The sequence below is a fragment of the Crinia signifera genome, chromosome 1 (assembly GCF_055691185.1).
Source record: "Crinia signifera chromosome 1, ASM5569118v1, whole genome shotgun sequence".
NCBI classification, from domain to species: domain Eukaryota; kingdom Metazoa; phylum Chordata; class Amphibia; order Anura; family Myobatrachidae; genus Crinia; species Crinia signifera.
This window is the reverse complement of record NC_139217.1, coordinates 44,208,932-44,232,505: the sequence shown is the minus strand read 5'-3', so window position 1 is coordinate 44,232,505 and position 23,574 is coordinate 44,208,932. Positions and strand designations below refer to the sequence as shown.

General features: G+C 45.7%; 1 gene segment (V, D, J or C); it reads right to left on the bottom strand.

Moving 5' to 3' along the window:
- Positions 1-534: 534 nt before the first annotated feature.
- Positions 535-23,574, bottom strand: part of LOC146005641 (Ig kappa chain V region Mem5-like) — a 506,641-nt gene continuing 483,601 nt past the window's right edge. The window contains 2 exon segments of the V gene segment in view: positions 535-1,071; positions 5,616-5,651. Of these exon segments, the coding sequence occupies positions 743-1,071; positions 5,616-5,651 (365 nt within the window).

Here is a 23,574-nt window from a genome sequence, read left to right as displayed (position 1 = left end):
GTGATGAATGACCATCAATAGTTTTACCTATCGATGGTCATCCTTTTTCTTTGACCGATTGGCCTGTGGGCCAATCAGAACATGGGGGTGGGGCTTCAGGGTTGTCTAGGGCAGAGCTATGCGGTGTCCCAGCACCTAGAAAACAACAAAAACAAAACATTGGCTTTGCTGTGCCATCGCTAGAGGGAAACCATCTGGTTTTCCACCATTGATGGCAAAAGTATTCGACATAAACCATCAATGTTTTAAATCATCGATGGTTCAATGGCCATCCCTATTCATCGGTATTAATGTGGTTTAGAAACAAATTGCCTGTGCCACGTTAGCATTTGTGAGAGAGGGACAAAATGGATTACCAAAGGTCTGATCCCGTCTTTACTTTACTTGTTTATAAGATGTTACCAATTATAAAACAAATGTGTTTTTATAGTGATGTTGTTTTTATGTTGGTGTTACCAACTTGACATTTTCCCAAAATTAATAACCCTTCCATTTTACCATCAACCCTCCTTTCATTAAAAACAAAGACATATGTGAAGCAGATTTTTTTTATTTATTTTCCTGACATATAGATAAAAGCATAAAGTATTTCTTTTTTTCCATTTGAAGTGCTAAGAAGCTTTACAAAACAAGAATGTTGGGTTCACCACACACGTGGTAAGTTGTAAATCATCATAAAGCACAGAAAGACTTAAATAAAGGGGGAAAAAAAACAAGTCTTTAGAACTTGCTGGACCCTTTCTTATGCAGAACATTCCGACCGCTTGAAAGACGCTATTATCGGTGTTGATTGCGAAGAATGTGTGACCACACACTCATACAACTCTTTTTTCGCATAATCCTGAGCGGTCAACGTCAGCGTAACACTATTGCTGTAGTTGCCAGCACTGTCCCGGGTCTCCTCGCTCTTTGTTATCCCACTGGTTATGGCAACGTTGTCCACCTTAAATTCCACCGTGGCACCTCCTGGGTTGTAGTTATTAACCACGCAGGTAATACTTGCAGTACCTGTTTTCAACTCCTCTTCAGACGGAGGGAAGATTGTTGGATGAGGTTTTGAGGGTTCACCTCCTGCAAAGAAAGGGTGGAAGAGATTGAGTACAGACATACAAATTCAATGTTTTGTCATCTGGGGGCATATGAGATTTCTAAACCATCCGTAAATAATGTACTTTAATTACCCATAATTACAAATGAATTTCCTTTGTGAATTAAGGAAATTAGGGAAACTGCCAATGCAGTATTAATTCAATTACAAGATCAATTGTTTTAAGGGTGTTGTTGTTCTGGTTAGTTTTCCTCATTTTAAAACAGGTATGGCAAAAAAGCATATTTTGGAGCTGCGCCCACCCCCCATCCTTCCAACCCTTACATTACTCCTAGGGATATATTTAAAGGATTTTTTTTTTTACCAGTGACCAAAACACACATTTTAGGTTTGGGGGTCTATGTTCTAGGCCTGGCAGAAAGATAAAGCGGAAGGTGATAAAGTACCAGCCAGTGAGCTTCTAAGTGCTATGTTACTGCTATGTTTGAAAAATGACAGTTAGGGGCTGCCTGGTTGGTACTTTATCTATGTCCACTTTCTCTCTCTCTCTCTCTCTCTCTCTCTCTCTCTCTATCTATCTATCTATCTATCTATCTATCTATCTATCTATCTCTCTCTCTTAGGGCCTTATTCTGGTTCACTCCTTCTGGCAAATTCCTTCTTAGGTGGACAAAACCATGTACAATGCAGGGGGGGGGGGGGGCAGATGTAAAAATGTGCATAGAGAATTCCATTTGGGTGAGTTTTTTTTTTTTCTGTGCAGGGAAAATACTGACTGCTTTATTTTTACACTGCAATATAGATCTCACTTTGAAATAAAACCCCACCTAAATCTAATTCTATCTGCACATGTTTATGTGCCCCACCTGCAGTGCACATGGTTTTGTCCATCTAAGAAGGAATTTGCCAAAAGGAGTGAACTAGAATGAGGCTCATTTTTTTTTTACATTTTAGTAAATGTAAAAAAATATATATATAGTAAATCTCTATCTATCTATCTATCTATCTATCTATCTATCTATCTATCTATCTATCTATCTATCTATCTATCTATCTATCTATCAATATAGATACAATTTTTTTTTTTTATAATATACCTATGTATAACTAATGTTTTGACTAGTTGTACCTAAGGTAATCTATTTGGCCTTTTCTTGACTTTGACTGGGATTTGCTACTGTACATTGCCTTGTGTATAAAACTATGTGTGATCATAAAAACCAACTTGTACTCTATATACAGTACATGCTTAAGTTTCCTTTAATTTATTAATAGTAGCCATATAAATATTTTAAGAATCCTTTACACTATGCTCATCCCCTTATCTGTTGGAATATATTCTAAAAAGATTCCACTTTTTCAATGACGCATGTCAATTCACCTCATGAATACGTCTCAGCCGCAATTTATGGTGTAGTTCATCTCAGTAATGTTCATATTTATAATATATATATAAGATATCTCTTGCAGAAAAAAACAATTATACAATTAACAATTATTTATTAATATCATTAATATAAATTAAAAAATATGTTTGTTTTATCATAAATGGATATATATATGTATATATATATATATATATATATATATATATATATATATATATATATAGGTAGAGGTGTAGGCCTGGCACTCCTCCAGCAGTACAGGTAACCCAGGTGCCTTCAGGAACAGAAGTACAGGATAGTGAAGAAACAACAGCGGCACTCTGGGGATTTTTAGAAAAAATATATTTTCAGCAAGGAAGCTTTATTTGCTGAAAATATATTTTTTCTAAAAATCCCCAGAGTGCCGCTGTTGTTTCTTCACTATCCTATATATATATATATACATATACACACACACATAAAGTTCTTAATGGTGGCACTCAATCAACATAATACTCAGGTGTCTTAGTAATATGTTGATCGAGTGCCACCATTAAGGACTGTCTATTTGGCCCCTGCGTGGGAGTTATCGGTGGGCACCAAGCTTAATCTACTTAAGGAGTTCTACTCCATATTGTACATTATATATACATATATATATATATATATATATATATTTTTTTTTATGAAACCTACAATCCTAAACAATAAAGTTAACTTGATCAAAGCTTTTAATCAATAATCTTTTATTTTCAAATATTCAGTAATTAACAAGTTTATTGTTTGTGCTAGATCTGTTGATTTAAAAAAAAAATGAAATTTCATTAAGCAAATAAATACATATTTATTGCATGTTCTATATTTGTTGTTTGTTAAAAAAAAATATTTTTTTTATTATAAATATAATGCCTACTTACTTTAAGTCCAATTTATATTATATCCCAAACCGGACCACAGTACCTTTTCTCAGTTACTTCCCTTTACAAATACTAACCCATTACTTGGTGAATACAATATATTATTGACCAAAGTATTATTATTTTCTTTAATTTGGCAAAATGTATTGCAGATATATATATATATATATATATATATATATATATATATATATATATATTTATATATATATATATATATATACATACACATGATAAAGGCAGCTAATGTAATACTCATGTAATGGATAAATACAACTGAAAGCAAACAACTATTTAGGCATTAAAACGTTTTAAAATTAATGGTATTATTACAACATAAAAATGTTAATTTGCACTATAAATATAAATGATAAACATGACAGTTATACTTACATTTATTTTTAAGTTAAACGCAGTATTAACTTATATTAACACAATACCGTGTAAAATTGTAAATATCATAAAAAAATATATATATATATTTCTATTGTCTCTTCGACTCATTTTTAAGATCAGAACAGTATGAGGTGCAACTTACAATAAATGAATTTTAAAGAACTTTCTCAAATGCCAATTTATGATAAATCTGGAATGAAATCTTGTACTTGATATAAAAAACTGTACACATAAAGAATGCAAACACTGAGAAAAACTTTCCCGAAATACAGTAGTATGTACTTACGTTTAATGTCTACGGTGGTTTTGTGGCCAAACCACTTCTCTTATAATTGCTGTACAAAAACCTATCATGAACTAAAACATTGCGCCCTACAGTCTTTGACAGAAGTATTGAAAAAAATATATTTATATTCTTTTTTATAGATTTACTTGTATTACATAAGTACCACCTTAAAAACAAATACTATCGAGTATACATGGAAAGAACATAAAACAAGATGTACATTCGGGTAATGGTATCATGTCGCTATAGTCGCATAGCATGTATATAACATAAAAGAAACAATTATGAATTAATATGTACTTACGTTTAATCACTAAAGTGGTTTTCTCTCCAAAAGTGTACTTCCCCTATACTGGCAGTACAATAACCTATACCGAAGTAAATAAAATCTAAAATGTTGCTAATGAGTTAATGTATTAAGGCTTGGAGAGAAATCAAGTGCATAGAGATAAAGTACCAGTCAATGGGTTCCTAATTGCCAGGTTCAGACCAGGTTTGCAAAAATGTCAATTAGGAGCTGGTTGGCTGGTCCTCTGTCTCCGTCCACTTTACTGTATCTCTCTCTCTCCCAGGCTTAGTACATAGATCCCTAAGTATCAATTATACATGGAAAGACCATATGATAACATAGACAACTGTGTAATGATATCATGTCACTGCATGTAATGTACATAAACGCCTAGAGCCCTATTGGAAAATTATTATTATAACAAAAAGGGACACTTATGAATTAATATGTACTTACGTTTAATCTGTACGGTGGTTTTCTCTCCAAAAGTGTACCACCGTACCTACTTCCCCTATACTCGCCGTACAATAACCTATACCGAGGTAAGCTAAGTACCATGGTAAAATAAAATCTGAACGAAATGTTGCTAAAGGGTCTATGCACTAAGTCTTGGAGAGAGAGATAAAGTGGAGAGAGACAAAGTACCAGCCAATCAGCTCCTAACTAACATGTTACTGGCTGTTTGAAAAATTACAGTGAGGAGTTGCTTGATTTTTTATACTTTATCTCTGTTGACTTTATCTCTCTTCAAGGATTAGTACATAGATTCCTAAGTATTAATTATACATGGAGAAAAACAAACATAAGATGGACATAAAATTACTATTATAACATAAAAGAGACGAATATGAATGAATATGTACTTACTTTTAATCTCTAAGGTGGTTTTCTGACCGAAAGTGTACCACCGTATCTACTTCCCCTGTACTTGCCGTACAAAAACCTATACTGAGGTAAGCTAAGTACCATGGTCTCTTACTACTCTACAATCCTTTCATCAACAATTGACCATATTTTTAATGGCTCCTAAATGTCATGTTACATGTATTGTTTTAAAAATGACAGTTGTGTTTTTTTTTACCTTATCTCCCTCCCCAGGGCTTAGCACATAGATTCCTAAGTATTAATTATGCATGTTGAAAAAAAAACATAAGATGGACAACTGTGTAATGGTATCGTATCGCTATAGTGCCATGTACACATGTAATGCACATTAGCGCCTTGAGTCTTATTGGAGAAAGAGTGCTATAAAAATTAATTATTATTATTATTATAACATAAAAGAGACGAATATGAATTAAAATGTACTTACTTTTAATCTCTAAGGTGGTTTTCTGCCCAAAAGTGAACCACAGTACCTACTTCCCCTACACTCTCCGTACAAAAACCTATACTGAGGTAAGCTAAGTACCATGGTCTCTTACTTCTCTACAATCCTTTCACCAACAATTACCATAGTTTTTTTTCTAATACCAATACCTGCCAATTGGCTCCTAACTGCCATGCTACATGCAGTGTTTTAAAAATGACAGTTATGAGCTGTTTTTTTTTTTTTTAACCTTTTTTCCATCCACTTAATCTCTCTCCAGGGCTTAGTATGTAGATTCCTAAGCATTAATTATACATGGAAAAAAACAAACATAAGGTGGACATCTGTGTAATGGTATCGTGTCGCTATAGTGCCATGTACACATGTAATGTACATTAGCGCCTTGAGTCCTATTGAGAAAAAGTTCTATAAAATAAAATTATTATTATTATAACATAAAAGAGACGAATATGAATTAAGATGTACTTACTTTTAATCTCTAAGGTGGTTTTCTGCCCGAAAGTGTACCACAGTACCTACTTCCCCTATACTCGCCGTACAAAAACCTATACTGAGGTAAGCTAAGTACCATGGTCTCTTGCTACTCTACAATCCTTTAATTAACAATTTAAGATGTTTTAAATGCTAATATAAAAATAAACAGTAAATGGGATGTTCTAAGCAGCATGTAAAGTGCATGAAATAAGAAAACCATGTTCTGAGAGTTTCTATTTCTAAACAAATTGCCCATAATACCTACTTGCCTGTAAGCACTAGACAAAATACTATTTGAATAAAGCATTGTACCTTGCAGTATTTATAAAAAAAGCAAAGATACAGTGGGAGCCACTGCCATCTATGTAATTAGATTACTCTGCTAATCCCCTACTCTATTGTTCTATGTATTGTATTGCGGCTGAGAACAATAGAATAGCCATGGCTAGCCATGGTGAGCCATGGCCAAAGGAACAAAGATGAAACTGGCTCCTACTGTAGATGTATTTTCCTTATGCCTTATAGAGTTATTTGTAATATACCATACTTGTCATGTTCTCTTTTAATAAACTTGGACAGATTATCATTATTGTTATTATTATTATTATTATTATTATTATAAATTATTAATAATAATAATAATAATGTTCTTACATTTTATTATTATTAGTCATTATTAGTCAATGTTTTCCTAACTACGATTAATTTTAAATTAACTTTTAAAATAAAATAAAAAGTGGTATAGTGCGACTTCTTACAAAATATCTAAACAAATGCAAGGCAAACTAAAATAACCCTATAATGCCAGATATATTCTTTATTTTCTTGAAACACTGTGGGTGAAATTTTAAAGCAGCAATCATTTACACTGCACTAATTTTGCAGTGTAAATGATTGCCGCTTTAAAAAAACCCTGGAGATTTCTTACCAAATCTCTCATTTTCTGAATCTCTAATCCTGTTAAATTTAACCCTGTGTTTTTTTCTTTTTTTCTTCTTTATTACATATATATGTGTATTGAGTTTTTGAAGACAAATTTAAAATGAGCAATGAATGGAAATCCATCAGAATCGAAATATCATCTAAAACAAAGTATACACATTCAGATACTGTGAGTTTCTTTTATGCAAGGCACACATTTTTGTCTGTATAGAAATAATACAAAATCCAACAATAAAACATACACACTTGACACAAACAATCACAGGTGAATTAACATGTCAGGGCACTGAAAACGTACATGAAAACATTTACTTACGTTTAATTTCTACTTTGGTTCCACCACCGAAAGTCCACCACGGTGATGAATCTGCTATCTATTGTCGTACAAAAACATCTGTACAGGGGGAAGATCAGGTACGTGGTGTGTAACTGTAGTGTTTCCATTTCTAGGTAAAACCAGCATGTTTCAAAATCAGTCACTTGAAGAGAAGAACATGCAAATTACTTTTCAGTGACTTAATGTTCCGTGAAATAGATTTAGGGTTTCACATGGGATTCTGTTTTGAACATGAAGACAATTCATTAAATATTGCATACAACAAACATGTACTTACTGTATAACAGACACATAAAATGTTTATAATACAATGTATTCTGACTTTTTAGTGCTGTTCTTAATCTAAAACCAAAAATTAGGGTTCTACTTCTATGGCAAATATCACATACTGTACATGGATGTAGAGCTCAGTTCCTGGAAGCCATAGCAATATTTACTTACTAGGTGATTCATCGCGCCCTACGGGCGCTCTTCACACCGTCGTAAGGGGCTGCGCCCCCTTAATTTGTGAACGTTTGTATATGAGAAATATGGTTAGAATTGTATGAAAGATGCCCTGTATTGCAACTTAGGTGTCCGCGAATCGCGGGAGGGGGGGTCGCGGAGGGTGCCGCGAATTGCAGGAGGGGGGGTCGCGGGGGTGCCGCGAATTGCAGGAGGGGGGGTTGTGGAGGGGTGGATGCTGCGAATCGCGGGAGGGGAGGGATTGCAGAGAATCGCGGGAGGGGGGTCGCGGGGTGGGTTGCCGCAAATCGCGGGAGGGGGGTTACGGGGGCGGGGGTTGCGGCGAATCATGGTAGGGGGGGTCGCGGGGGATGTGCCGTGAATCACGGGAGGGGGGGTCACGGGGTGGGGTGCCGAGAATCGCGGGGGGGGGTGTGTGTGTGCCGTGAATCGCGGGAGTGGGGGTTGCGGGGGGGTGGGGGGGTGTGACGCGAATCGCCACAAGAAAAAATCAACACAGAAAGGTCAACACATGTAAATGTTGACATAAGTGTGGCACTTCATTGGTGTCCATGTCGACACATGAGAATGAATATGAAAACATTCAAAAAATGAAAAAAAAAACTTCAAAAACTCATGTCAACCTTTTTCATTGTCGACCATAGCCGTGCCAGTGTTTTGCATGTGCCATTTAATCCTGGGGCTGCCGCGAATCGCGGGGGGTGCCGCGATTTGCGGGAGGGGGGGGGGGGTTGCGGGGGGTGGGTGCCGCGAATCGCGGGAGAGCGGGGTTCATGGGGGTTCCGGTGGGGGGTTGCCACGAATTGCGGGAGGGGGGGGGTCGTGGGGGGGTGCCGGGGTGCCGCGAATCGCCGGAGGGGGGGGTTGCGGGGGGTGTGACGCGAATCGCCACAAGAAAAAAATCAACACAGAAAGGTCAACACATGTAAATGTTGACATAACTTTGCCACTTCATTGGTGTCCATGTTGACACATGACAATGAATATGAAAACATTCAAAAAATGAAATAAATCTTCAAAAACTCATGTCAACCTTTTTCATTGTCGACCATAGCCGTGCCAGTGTTTTGCATGTGCCATTTAATCCTGGGGCTGCCGCGAATCGCGGGGGGTGCCGCGATTTGCGGGAGGGGGGGGGTTGCGGGGGGTGGGTGCCGCGAATCGCGGGAGAGCGGGGTTCATGGGGGTTCCGGTGGGGGGTTGCCGCGAATTGCGGGAGGGGGGGGGTCGTGGGGGGGTGCCGGGGTGCCGCGAATCGCCGGAGGGGGGGTTGCGGGGGGTGTGACGCGAATCGCCACAAGAAAAAAATCAACACAGAAAGGTCAACACATGTAAATGTTGACATAAGTGTGGCACTTCATTGGTGTCCATGTCGACACATGAGAATGAATATGAAAATATTCAAAAAATGACAAAAAAACTTCAAAAACTCATGTCAACCTTTTTCATTGTCGACCATAGCCATGTCAGTGTTTTCCATGTGCAATTTAATTCTGGAGCTGCCGCGAATCACGGGGGGGGGGGGGGTGCCGCGAATTGCGGGAGGGGGGGTCGGTGCCGCGAATCGCGGGAGGGCGGGGTTCACAGGGGTTCCGGTGGGGGGATGCGCGAATTGCGGGAGGTGGGGGGTCACGGGGGTGCCGCGAATCGCGGGACGGGGGGTTGCGGGGGGTGTGACGCGAATCGCCACAAGAAAAAATCAACACAGAAAGGTCAACACATGTAAATGTTGACATAAGTGTGCCACTTCATTGGTGTCCATGTCGACACATGACAATGAATATGAAAAAATAAAAAAAATTTAAAATAAAAATTCAAAAACTCATGTCAACCTTTTTCATTGTCGACCATAGCCATGTCAGTGTTTTGCATGTGCCATTTAATCCTGGGGCTGCTGCGAATTGCGGGTGGGGGGGTGCCGCGAATCGCGGGGGGGGGGGGTCGCAGGGGGGGTGCCGCCAATCGTGCAAGGGGGGGTCGCGGGGGGTCCTTTTTGCCGCGAATCGCGGGAGGGAGGTCGCGGGGGGGGGGGGGGTGTTTTTTCCGCAAATCGGGGGGGGGGGGGTGTCACGGGGGAGGGTTTGCCGCGATTCGCGGGAGGGGGGGGTCACGGGGTGGTGATTATGCCGCGAATTGTGGGAGGGGTCGTGGGGGGGTTCTTTTTGCAGCGAATCGCGGGAGGGGGGGTCGCGGGGGTGTTTTTGCTGAGAATCGCAGTAGGGGGGGTCGCGGGGGAGCGGGTATTTTTGCCGCAAATCGCGGGAGGGGGGGGGTTTGCCGCAAATCGCGGGAGGGGGGCGCTCACCTGGTGGCTGTGGAGTAGCAGTGCTGGGCAACATGGGAAGGCAGTGGGTGTCTGGCACTGTCTGTGGGCTCACTGGGCTGGTTCTCTGTCACATACCTCCCAACATGACCCTCTCCAGGAGGGACACAATGCTCTGTTTCTAGACTTCCCCTTAATGTATGATTGCCATCACCTGTTTTAAACAGGTTAATTTCTCATAAAGGTGTTCAGCACAGATGAAGGCAATCACACATTAAGAGGAAAGTCCAGGAACAGAGCGTTATAGACACAGACACCCACTTTGAGTGACAGATGTAGCCAAATATATAAGAGATGTGTAAGGGGTACCACAATAATTCTTCATCACGTAATCCCTCTTCTTTTCTGTGCCAGCACGGGGGCTGGTGAATCCCTTGCACTCGCTTTCAGATTGTTTGCTAAAGGGGCCTACACATGGGGAGATTTTTCAAAGCCAAAGATTGCTCAGCACACAGCGCTGTACAGCAATGTGCCAGGGCTGTGTGCTGAACGATCTGTTAGGGCCAGTGCTCTTTGGGGGTGTGTGGTTTAAAGGAGAGGGAGGAGTCAAGCATAATGTCAAGGCAGCGTACTTGGTGGCAAGAGGAGATAGTTGTTCTGTCAATAGATAATGAAATAGTGGGAGGTGATGTAGGGAGGGTGGAAAGATGACAGCTCAGTTTTAGACATGTTACATTTAAAAAAAAGCTGGGACAACCAAGAGTAGATAGCAAAGAGACAGTTGGAAATATAAGTGAGGAAACCAGAGGAGAGGTCAGGAGAGGAGAGGTAGATTTGAGTGTCATCAATTTAGAGCTGATATTGGAAGTTGAATGAGCGAATGAGCTCTCCTTGAGAGGATGTATAGAGAGAGAGAAGGAGAGGACCAAGAACAGAGCCTTGGGGGATACCTACTGTCAGTGGAAGTGCAGGGGAGGTGGAGTCATGACAGGACACAGAGAAGGAGCGGTCAGTGAGGTAGAAAGAAGAGAGCAGTATCACGCAGCCCAAGGGAGTGAAGGTTTTGAAAAAGGAATGGGTGGTCTATTGTGTCAAAAGCAGAAAGGTAAAAACAAATAAGCAGAGAGTAGTGGCCTTTAGGATTTGTCAGCATGAAGATCACTGCAGACTTTTGTGAGAGCAGTTTCAGAGGAGTGGAGAGGACAGAAGCCAGACTGGAGTGGTTCAAGCAGGGAGTGGGAGGAAAGAAAGGCAGCAAGGCGGCTGTAGACAATACGCTCAAGGAGTTTGGAAGCAAAAGGGAGGAGAGAAATGGGCCAGTAGTTGGAGAGAGAGAGTTTGGATCAAGGATATGTTTTTTTAAGTATAGAAGAGACAAGAACATCCTTGAAGGCAGAGGGGGCAATGCCTGATGAGAAGGAAAGATTGAGGAGGTGGGAGGGGATAGGGTCAGATGGGGAGGTGGTGAGGGGGGATGAATGGATGAGGGTCATGCCTTCCTCACCAGATACATGGGAGAAGGATGAATAAGTTGGTAAGGGGGAGGAGGAGGGATTGTGATGGAGAGGACGTGGTTGGTAGCTGATGGTCTTGTGGGATGTAATGTACTGATATGTGGAGTAAATTTTGGATGTAAAGTAAGTGGCAAAGTCAAGAGAGGAGAGTGAGGATGGGAGACAAAAAGGGGGCCCAGGACTGGTGTCTATCAATTATAATTTGTCATAAACAAAGTTTTCCCTTGAAGCAATCTAGAATTTGAATAGTATGGTCTGTGCTGCAGACACAGGTCCCACCAGGCATTCCAGGTGTTTAAGAAAGGTTAGGGGGAGCCTGCCTATTTGTCAGTCCCGGGCCGCACAATTTCTGATGGCAGCTTTGCCTCTGTCTCTTTATGTACTCTCTCACCCTCTGTCTATATCTCTTTCTCCAATGTTTGTCTCTGTGCTATCTCACTCTGTCCATCATGATCCTGGTAACTGAGAACACTTACTTACCATCCAAGTGCATGCTCAGACTGTCCCTGCACTCCAAGCATGGATTCCATATGTGCTGTTTGTGTGCTATTCGCCGAACAGCACCTACATTGACTTTCCACAGTCACTCCAGTGCTACTAGCATAGGGGCTTCTCAGGATATCCCCTCTGTTCTGTTGTACAGTATGGTGTGCCCTGTCCTCCCTGGCCATCAGAGCCACCGCAATTGCTGTAGGCCTCAGCGTGCTGTTTTCGAACAGCATTTCCCACCAGACCCAAACATGGGTGCAGCCATGTTTGGGTTAATTCCATTGTTTCCCACAGCCAATCCACTGCACACAGTATCCTTTTTATTGTTTGGACCAGTGGTTCTCAACCTCAGTCCTCAAGTACCCCCAACAGTGCACATTTTCCAGGTCACCTGGCAGGTGCACAGGTGCACTCATTATTTACTAACAAATTTTAAAAGATCACAGGTGGAGCTAATCATTTCACCTGTGATTCTGTGTGGAGACCTGCAAAACATTCACTGTTGGGGGTACTTGAGATTGAGAACCACTGGTCTAGCCAATTCCTTCTTCCCAGCAGGTATAAGTTCCTGTCTGTGCTTCAGTTGTCTAACCCAGAGTTGGATGCCTCTACTCTTGTTGTTGGTTCTGTGTTTTTTTAGGTTCCTGCGCCTGAGACGCCGCACCACTTAGAAAGACCTGCACCAGTTTTCATCCAGCTGTGCTGCCTGATTCCATCGATGTCCTAGCATTGACTCCTGTTACCATCAGTGTTTATACATAGACTTCTGTTACCATCGGTGTTCCAGCACCAACACCTGTTACCATTGGTGTTCCAGCATCGACTCCTGTTACCATTGGTGTTCCACTATCGACTCCTGTTACCATCGGTGTGCCAACATAGACCTCTGCTACCACTGATGTGTCAACTTCGACCTCTGCTACCACAGGTGTGCCTCCTCAGCAGAGGCGTAGGGAGGGCGGAGCCACTGGAGCTCAGGCTCCGGGCGCCGATTGGCCGAATGGCGCCGCTGGCCCGCCCCCCCCTCCGCAAAGCGTTCGCCGGCGCGTGCCTCCTGCCCTGCTCAGCTCACCCGGTTTGCAGCCCCCCCAATGCCCGTCCGCCCGCGGAATGACACGGCAGCCTGCGGCACACCATGTATACACGCTGCGCCCTCCAGCAGCTTCCGCACGCCACCGACAGTGCTGGAGGAAGCTCCCGAGGAGAACAGCGGCGCCGTCGCCTAAAGACCCCTTCAGTGAGCTCAGACGGACGCCGCAGCACTGATCAGGAGGGAGAAGGCAGCGTCTGGGTAGTTTTCATGTGCTTCTGGGTCCCGGGCTGTAACAGCGCAAAGCGCTGAGAGATCTGCACGGAGCTCCAGCTGGTGAGTGTCACCGGCAGCACAACACCCCCCCCCTCCTGTAACACCTGCTCAGTGCCCACTGTAACCCCTGCTCAGTGCCCCCTGTAAGCCCTGCTCAGTGCCCCCTGTAAAGCCTGCTCAGTGCCCCCTGTAAAGCCTGCTCAGTGCCCCCTGTAAGCCCTGCTCAGTGCCCCCTGTAAGCCCTGCTCAGTGCCCCCTGTAAGCCCTGCTCAGTGCCCCCTGTAAGCCCTGCTCAGTGCCCCGTGTAAGCCCTGCTCAGTGCCCGCTGTAACATCTGCTCAGTGTCCGCTGTAAGCCCTGCTCAGTGCCCCCTGTAAGCCCTGCTCAGTGCCCAGTGTAACCCCTGCTCAGTGCCCGCTGTAACATCTGCTCAGTGCCCGCTGTAAGCCCTGCTCAGTGCCCGCTGTAAGCCCTGCTCAGTGCCCGCTGTAAGCCCTGCTCAGTACCCGATGTAACCCCTGCTCAGTGCCCGCTGTAAGCCCTGCTCAGTGCCCAATGTAACCCCCCCTGGGCCGGATCATAGCAGATTCAGTTACAGCATCTTATATAGCGCAGCAGATTGCATTACATTGTCTTATATAGCGCAGCCGATTCCGTTACATTGTCTTATATAGCACAGCAGATTCCGTTACAGTGTCTTATATAGCGCAGCAGATTCCGTTACAGCGTCTTATATATCGCAGCAGATTCCGTTACAGCGTCTTATATAGCGCAGCAGATTCCGTTACAGCGTCTTATATAGCGCAGCAGATTGCATTACATTGTCTTATATAGCGCAGCCGATTCCGTTACATTGTCTTATATAGCACAGCAGATTCCGTTACAGTGTCTTATATAGCGCAGCAGATTCCGTTACAGCGTCTTATATATCGCAGCAGATTCCATTACAGCGTCTTATATAGCGCAGCAGATTCCGTTACAGCGTCTTATATAGCGCAGCAGATTCCGTTACAGCGTCTTATATAGCGCAGCAGATTCCGTTACAGCGTCTTATATAGCGCAGCAGATTCCGTTACAGCGTCGTATATAGCGCAGCAGATTCCGTTACAGTGTCTTATATAGCGCAGCAGATTCCGTTACAGTGTCTTATATAGCGCAGCAGATTCCATTACAGCGTCTTATATAGCGCAGCAGATTCCATTACAGCGTCTTATATAGCGCAGCAGATTCCATTACAGTGTCTTATATAGCGCAGCAGATTCCGTTACAGTGTCTTATATAGCGCAGCAGATTCCATTACAGCGTCTTATATAGCGCAGCAGATTCCATTACAGTGTCTTATATAGCGCAGCAGATTCCATTACAGTGTCTTATATAGCGCAGCAGATTCCGTTACAGTTACTTATATAGCGCAGCAGATTCCATTACAGTGTCTTATATAGCGCAGCAGATTCCATTACAGTGTCTTATATAGCGCAGCAGATTCCGTTACAGTGTCTTATATAGCGCAGCAGATTCTGTTACAGCGTCGTATATAGCGCAGCAGATTCAGTTACAGTGTCTTATATAGTGCAGCAGATTCCGTTACAGTGTCTTATATAGCGCAGCAGATTCCGTTACAGTGTCTTATATAGCGCAGCAGATTCCATTACAGCGTCTTATATAGCGCAGCAGATTCCGTTACAGTGTCTTATATAGCGCAGCAGATTCCATTACAGCGTCTTATATAGCGCAGCAGATTCCATTACAGCGTCTTATATAGCGCAGCAGATTCCATTACAGTGTCTTATATAGCGCAGCAGATTCCGTTACAGTGTCTTATATAGCGCAGCAGATTCCATTACAGCGTCTTATATAGCGCAGCAGATTCCATTACAGTGTCTTATATAGCGCAGCAGATTCCATTACAGTGTCTTATATAGCGCAGCAGATTCCGTTACAGTTACTTATATAGCGCAGCAGATTCCATTACAGTGTCTTATATAGCGCAGCAGATTCCATTACAGTGTCTTATATAGCGCAGCAGATTCCGTTACAGTGTCTTATATAGCGCAGCAGATTCTGTTACAGCGTCGTATATAGCGCAGCAGATTCAGTTACAGTGTCTTATATAGTGCAGCAGATTCCGTTACAGTGTCTTATATAGCGCAGCAGATTCCGTTACAGTGTCTTATATAGCGCAGCAGATTCCATTACAGCGTCTTATATAGCGCAGCAGATTCCGTTACAGTAAAGAATGGACCCTTTTATCCATTTAGATTTTTTTAAGTTTTTTCTTTTCAAATGTAACATGCCAACACATGTTAGCCACGCCCCCAATTCATTACCGGGGGGGGGCGCGAAATATGCCCTTGCTCCGGGCACCATGGCACCTAGCTACACCGCTGCTCCTCAGACATGACACTGTCTTTGTCCTGTCTCTCTTTTCCCCCTGCTCTCTCACACCCTCTGTCTGTCTCTTTCTCCCCTGTCTGTCTCTGCCCTAACTCAGGGGCCAATTCAGGAACATTCATTGTGATTCGAATTCGGTCGCAGCCCAAATGGTCGGGATTTGCGCATGCGCATTTCTGTGCATGTGCAAACCCCGGCAGTGAACGGCCTCGGTGAGTTACACACTCGCTGGGCTGTTCGCTGTGGGGAGGGAGGGCTGACGGCATGTAGGGGGCGGCAGCAGGGGAAACGCCTAGGGTTTTATCGGCATTCCCCATAAAAACACTGGGTATTCCCCTGGGAATGCAGGTGGGCCGGTTCTTGTTAGGGGCGGGTGGCTTATGTCACATGACATCAGTGCCCGCCCCCTCTCCGGCAGACTCAGAAGGAAATAAAAATAAGTTTAGACTGACTTTTATTCCCGAAGGAGAGAGAAATAATTTGGTGGTTCGCAACTATCGATTTATCTCCCCTTCAACTACGTTTGTAAACTCACCCGCCTATAAAATAAATGAGTTACTGAATCTTTTGGTTATTTGATTTTATCCCCGTGTTTATTGCTGTCATGCATATTAGTATTGTAACATGGTTTGTAAACTGCTGCCTGGGTACCGTTTCAGACCTGCAAAAAAACCAGGTCTGAAACGGGTAGGACCCTGCTTTTGCTTTTTTACCGTTTTAAAATAGCGGTTATTTTAAAATGGTAAATTCACTCTGGACCTTTCAGACCGCACATATTACCGTTTTGAAACGGTAAAGAAACGTCAATATACCGTTTAATTTGTGTGGTCTGAAAGGGGCATTACTATATTCCATGAATGGAGGTCAGAGTATAAAACAATGTATGTATGGAGAAATAAACAAAGTTATAATCACTATATTTCAATATAAATCCACTGTACTATATATAATATGTCAAAATTGTAATTGGTTTACTGTGGGGCTATTGGTGGACATACAGTACATGGACTTTTATTGTGGCCCAGGGAAATAGGGGCTGATGCTGGACATTAAACGACTGTAACAGCTTCATCTATTTAGAAGTGTATGGAAGCTGTGCGGGGAGTCAGCAGGAAGGGATTCTCTGAGTCAGCAGCAGTGGGCGGAGCTGTCACTCACAGAGGCCTGATAGTCAGCAGTGGGAAGAGCTTCTCACTGGCTGACGGAGACAGAAGGGGCTGGTCATGACAAAGAGTTGTCCATGGTCCTGACACAGAGGAGTTTGTTGTAGCAGAGGGGTGAACGCCGCTGTCCTACACGGGTTCTCAGCACATAACAGTCATGAGTGAACATTTGTAAAGGCACCAGCAAGTCTCCAACACTTCCCATTGTAATCCGCTTATCTTAAACTGGAAAGATTACTTGCACAAGTAAGCTATAACCCAGAAGATCTTTTCAACTTAATGCAACTAAGATATTGTGGGAGCCAGGTCTAATAAAATAGGTAGGGTCCCCTCTGTGCCTATATCTAGTACCTACCCCTAAACCCAAACTACTACTGTGTCCCATATACAGGGTCAAACTAGGACTAAAAATACAATAAGCACAGACATTTAAAGCACAAGGGACCATTTCAAAATCAGCATCTTGGTCCTGGCATAGTCTCCTCCTATTTCTTTATCTATGCACTGGCACCCCGTTCCATACTTTGAACAGAAACAGTGCACACCAAAGGTGTGTGGCTAAAAAAGGGGCGTGGACTATCTAGGAAGGTGTTTCCTCACAATAGTACTCCCCATTCAAATTATACCACACTCACTGACTAACCTGCTCCCTGCACCCTGCTGGGATGAGTTCCTGGATTGGTGCTGCTACCGTACTTGGCAGCTTCTGCAGCTTTCCACAGCACCTGCTCTCATTGACGGCTCAGCACCGCCCTCCAGTGGCCGGCACCCTAGGCAAATGCCTAAAGCTGCCTAGTGGTGGCGCCGGCCCTGCCTGCACATTAAGCTACATAGCAGTGCTCCTTATGCATTAAAGCACACACACATATCTGCCCCTTACACATATTTGCCACACACAGTAATGCCCCTCACACACACTATGTTACACAATAATGCCCCTTACATATAATTCTACAGAGTAATGACCCTTAGACATTATGCTACACAGTAGTAGTGCCCCTAGTAGTGCCTTACACACATTATGCCACACAGAAATGCTCCTTACACATTATGCCACATCGCAGCTTTGCGAGTCAACTAAATGCCGCCCACACACTCAACCGCCGCACTCATGCAAATGGATGTTTTTCATAAACACCCATTCGCAGCTTGCATGCAGGCCAAAATCATTCAATTGTCGCTGACTATCGAATGATTTCTACAGTGCCCTTGTGCAGAAGGGGGCTGGCAGCTGACATCCAGTGACATCAGCTGTGCACCCCTGGCACCTGCGTCATGAGTGAATTACCAGGGGAATCCCCATCATTTTCATGGGGATGCCCATGAAGTGCTGGGCATTCCTATGGGCACGACTTGTGTCCGCCCATACCACCCCCACCCCCCCGCCTGCACTGCTCCATGCAAAGGGACCTGTAGCTATGCAAGTGAGAACAGATAAGAATGTCCTTTGTCCCAACTGCAGCTCCAATCTGAGTCACATGCAAGTCACAGTATGCACAGATCTCCTGGCTTTCAGCATTCTGTGCGTACCATGCTGGCTCAGATATACCCACATGAATGGAGTCCACTAGTGCATACGGATTAGGCATTAGGCAACAGAGCCAGTGGAAGAACAGCTGGTGGTGCAGCCGGTGCAAAGCACCAGGGGTTGCCACAATTAAAGGGCCCACTGCCCCTCCCTCCATCTGTACTGCGGGCCACAAAGAAGATCAAAGATGTTGTAGAAGAGGAGCAGGGGCCCGGCAATAGGCAGCTACCTTCAGTAGGCATCGTTGCTGCTGCTGGCTGTGCATGGCATGCTGGGAGGAATGACAGGTGATCGGGAATATTTATCAACAATTTTTTTCGATAAAATAATGTGAAAAGGGGAATTTTTGCATATTATTTTAATATCACATTAATGCATTAATTAACTTTTTTATTCGCAATTTAAGAGCAATGAAGGAATTCGATCACATTTCCCATACTTATAATGGGAAATGCGATGTAGCCAGATTTATATAAAGAAATGATAAAATTACCACAGTGACCCCTTTGATAAACACAGTGCTCACTGTGATTAGGAGTGTCCAATCCCAGGATTTCGGGATGAGACTGGCCATGCGCAGTCTTATGCCGGGCAGCGTCTGATCACCAGCTTAGATGCTGCCCGGCTGTTTCTGACTCGCCATGCATCCTGCGCAGCATCACCTATGACCAAGTCACACTGCTTGGCCGCTGCTGGAACCCTACGCAATATGACTTTTCCCGGCCGCACACAAGAGTCTCCGGCGTCACACCCGCAGCCTTCCTCAACTCCACTGCCGAAACGCTCCTGACTGCTCAGCTCCACCTCTCCCCCAAATAAGTCAATGTGGGGGACAGGGGGCGGATCTCTTTTAGGGATGCCAATCCCGGGAATCCCGGGATTGAGCATTTTTCAATCCCGATTCCCAGGATTGAAAAAATGCCACAGGATTGGTATTCCTGTGTACCTCTACCCCTGCATACCTCCCAACTGTCCTGCATACCGCGGGAATGTCACGGTTTTTGGGGACATTCCCGCATCCCTCACGGGGCGGGCAGTGTCCCGCACACAGCGTCTATTCCCACAGCAGAAAGGCTGGTCAGGCCCCCAGAGCAGCGAAAATGGGGTGTAGCCTCATGAGAATGACGTGATTTTTTTAGGCCACGCCCCCTTGCCATGAAGCCACAGGGCTATCCCTCCTTCGTCGTGACAAAAGTTGGGAGGCGTGTTGACACTATGGGGGTTATTCTGTTTGGTACGGTGGGACCGTATACGGGCGGATCAGGATTTTTTCATCTGCGCATGTGTATCTTTCGCAATGCGCATGTACGGCGACCTCACACCGCTCACGGACGGGTCTCTCCGTGCAAAAAAACCTGTCCGCAAGAACACGGTCATTGTGGGCGGCATGTGGGCATTTTTAGGGGAGCTGCCGGAATAATGAGGAAAACTGGGAGTAAACATGGGCGTACACGGGGGTGTGCACACAAAATGCACGGTGCCACAACCGCCTCGATCGAGGACGCACCGTGCATTTTGGCCCAAAAGCAGGCGGACGCCAAAGATTGCTCCAGACCACCCCTAGAGATACCGCATGAGAGCGGACGCCTGGGTCTGCTAATTAACGCAGATTACTAGTCACACACATACACGTGAATGTAATAAACAATGCTGCAGGCTATTAAGTGAAAACCATGATTTCACTACCTGCAAGCCACACAGCCCTCAAACACATTGGAAGCATATCTTACTACACTTCTCAACATGTAAAGGTTGGTTTAATTTTAGGTAATATTCATTCTAATACCTGGTTATATATGTCCAGGTAGTTATTTTATAACCATCTACACCCATTCAGAAAGTGTTTTTTTCTACTTTAAAAAGCAGGACACTCAATTCACAGGAGTCGACATCTGTCAACTTTTTCACTGTAACACAAACATACAGTTTTTTTATTATTAAAAAGACACATGTAAACCACATCTAAGAGCAACAATGATGTTTTTGGACTCAATTTCTACTTGCAATGGTGGAGCAATGTCCTAAGGCCATGGCCACTATTTTGCACACAATCTGTATATTTTTTCCCAAGAACATACATTATGCACTTTCATATCTGCTATGTGCACTGTGGCGTACGCTCAGATATACTGAAGGTGTCGGTGGGAAAACAGACGAGATCCGTCCGTGCACTGTGGCGTACGCTCTGATGTACGCCAGGTATCGGTGGCTAAGAGGGAGATCTGTCCGTACACGGTGGCGTACGCTCAAGTGAATGCCACTCCCCATTGTCGGTGTTAGGGACCGTCTGCGTGTGGCTGTTCTGTGGGCGGACTTACGCTCACCGCGAGCGTATGCAAAACGCACGGTGTGACGGACCTTACGTACGTTTCACAGTACCGAACAAAATAACCCCCTTAATGTGTAATGGGCATTACGGTGTAAATTTTTGACGGGCGCCTTCGGAGCGCAATATACAGTACCTGTTAGTGGAATTTATTGTGCATTTTGTCTCAATCTGTGTGGCATTATGTGAATTTTGTCTCAGTCCGTGTGGCATTATGTGAATTTGAATTTGGGCTCATTCCCTATAATTGGGTCTACTATTTTGTTGCATAATGTGTAGAAGTGGTATATGGTGTGGTACACTACACTCAAGGATACGCCCCCTTACACATGACCACACCCCCTTTTCCAAACTGCACGTGCCTTCGGCATGCACACAACTGCATCCTTCATGTTTGACGCCTGTGCACTTTAAAGGCCAGGGCCTATTTATAATCCCACTCCTGCCCTCTCTCTGCTCTCCTCCTCTACTCCTCTATCTCTATCTCCCCACTCTCTGAGCGGGCACACTGGCACCGCTGTCACCAACCCCCCCCCCCCCACCAAACATGGTGCCCCCCTGTCATTTTCTCCTGGATCTGCCCCTGAGTATACATTAGCAGATTCCAGCATTAGTATCTCTTATATATTTAGCCAGATCTGTCACTCATCCCCTGTGTATATAATGTTCCCTCCAAGCGAGATACACAAACCCGCCCCCCTAGGGAAAAGACCAGTGTTCTATGTGTATAACGTTCCTGCCCAGCATTATACACAAACCCGCCCCCCCTAAGGAAAAGACCAGTGTTCTACTCACCCCATCCCCTTGACATCACCTCCCCCTGCCCAGCCAGGGCTACAGTGCACGCCCACCATCCACCATTTCTCCACAGTCACCATCCACCATTACTCCCGCACCCCCCCTCTTCCAGCACCCCCCCCCCAGACACCAGCGACCCCCCTCCCAAACTTCGCGGGACCCCGCGACCCCCGCTCCCGCGAATCGCGGGACCACCGCGACCTCCCGCGATTCGCGCCCCCCACAACTCCCCCCTCCCGCGAATCGCGCCACCACTGTGACTACCCCCTCCCGCGATTCGCGGGACCCCCACAATACCTGCGACCCCCCCTCCCGCGATTTGCGGGCCCCCGTGCACCCCTCCCGCGATTCAACACACCCCCTCCCACGATTCACCGCGCCTCCCTCCCACGATTTGCGAACCCCAGCCCCCTCCTGCGAATCACGGCACCCCCCCTCCTGCGATTTGCGGCCCCCGCGACCCCCCCTATCACGATTTGCACCCCCCCTCACGCGATTCAAGCCCCCCCCGCAATTTGTGGACCTCTGCCCCCTCCCGCATTTCACGACACCCCCCGCGGCACCCCCTGTGCCCCCTCCCGTGGTTTGCGGACCCCCTCCCGTGATTCACGGACCCCCACGGCACCTCGCACACCCCCTCCCGCACCCCCTCCTGCAATTTGCAGACCCCCTCCCGTTATTCGCGGACCCCCCTCCCACGATTCACGCTTCCCCCCTCCTACGATTCACGGCACCCCGCACCCCCCCTCCCGCGATTCACGGCACCCCCCGTGGACCCCTTTCCACGATTTGCGGCCCCCGTGATCCCCCCTTCTGCGATTCGCGCCCCCCCACGATTCACGGCACCCCCGCGATTTGCGGACCCCCTCTTGCAATTCACGGACCCCCACGGCACCTCCCGTGCCCCCCTCCCGCAATTCGCGGACCCCCCCCTCCCACAATTCACGCCCCCCACTCCCGTGATTCACGGCACCCCCCACCTCCCTCCCACGATTTTCTACACCCCCGCCCACGATTCATGACCCTCCCCTATGCCCCCCCTCCCGCGATTAGCGGAATTTTTTTAAGGTGCCGGGACATGGAGCATAGCTCCGCCCCCCCAACACCCATGGTGTCAGTGTGACAGTGACTGGTGCATGCTAGAGACAGGATGTCAGTGTGATGTCCTCGGTGGTGTCAGTGTGACAGTGACCGGTGTGTGCTAGAGATAGGATGTCAGTGTGATGTCCTCGGTGGTGTCAGTGTGACACTGATCAGTGTGTGCTAGAGACAGGATGACAGTGTGATGCCCTCTGTGGCAGGGCCGGTGCTAGGCACCGGAGCGCCCCAGGCAGGGGGGCGCCCCGGCGCCCACCCGCTCCACTGGAGGGGGGGGGGCTTTGCAATGCGGCCACCGCGCCGGTACAGGGGTGTGGGTGACGCGGTCGCTCCACTGGGGGAGTGGTGGCTTGGGTTACCGGGTGTGATGCGGCCGCTGCTGCTGCATCGCTCCACGGCGGGGTTGGGGTGGCGGGTGGGCGGCCGGGATGCCACCAAGTCATTCGACGGGAGGAGGGGGAGCGATATGGTGGCGGCCGACGAGGTTGCTGGGGGGTAGTGACAGCAGCCACTCACCTTCATCCAGGGGGGGGTCCGTGCTCCCGACAGCAGGGCTGGAGTGGCGGGTGGGCGGCCGGGATGCCGCCAAGTCATTCCACAGGGGGGAGGAAGAGGGGGGCGATGCAGTGGTGGCCACTGAGGTTGCTGGGGGGAGTGACAGCAGCCATTCACCTCCATACCTCCATCCAGGGGGGTCCCTGCTCCCGACTACCGCCCTCCAGTGGCCGGCGCCCAAGGCAAATGCCTTATGCTGCCTAGTGGTGGCGCCGGCCCTGCTCTGTGGTGTCATTGTGACAATTACAGGTGTGTGCTAGAGACAGGACCTCAGTGTGATGTCCTCGATGGT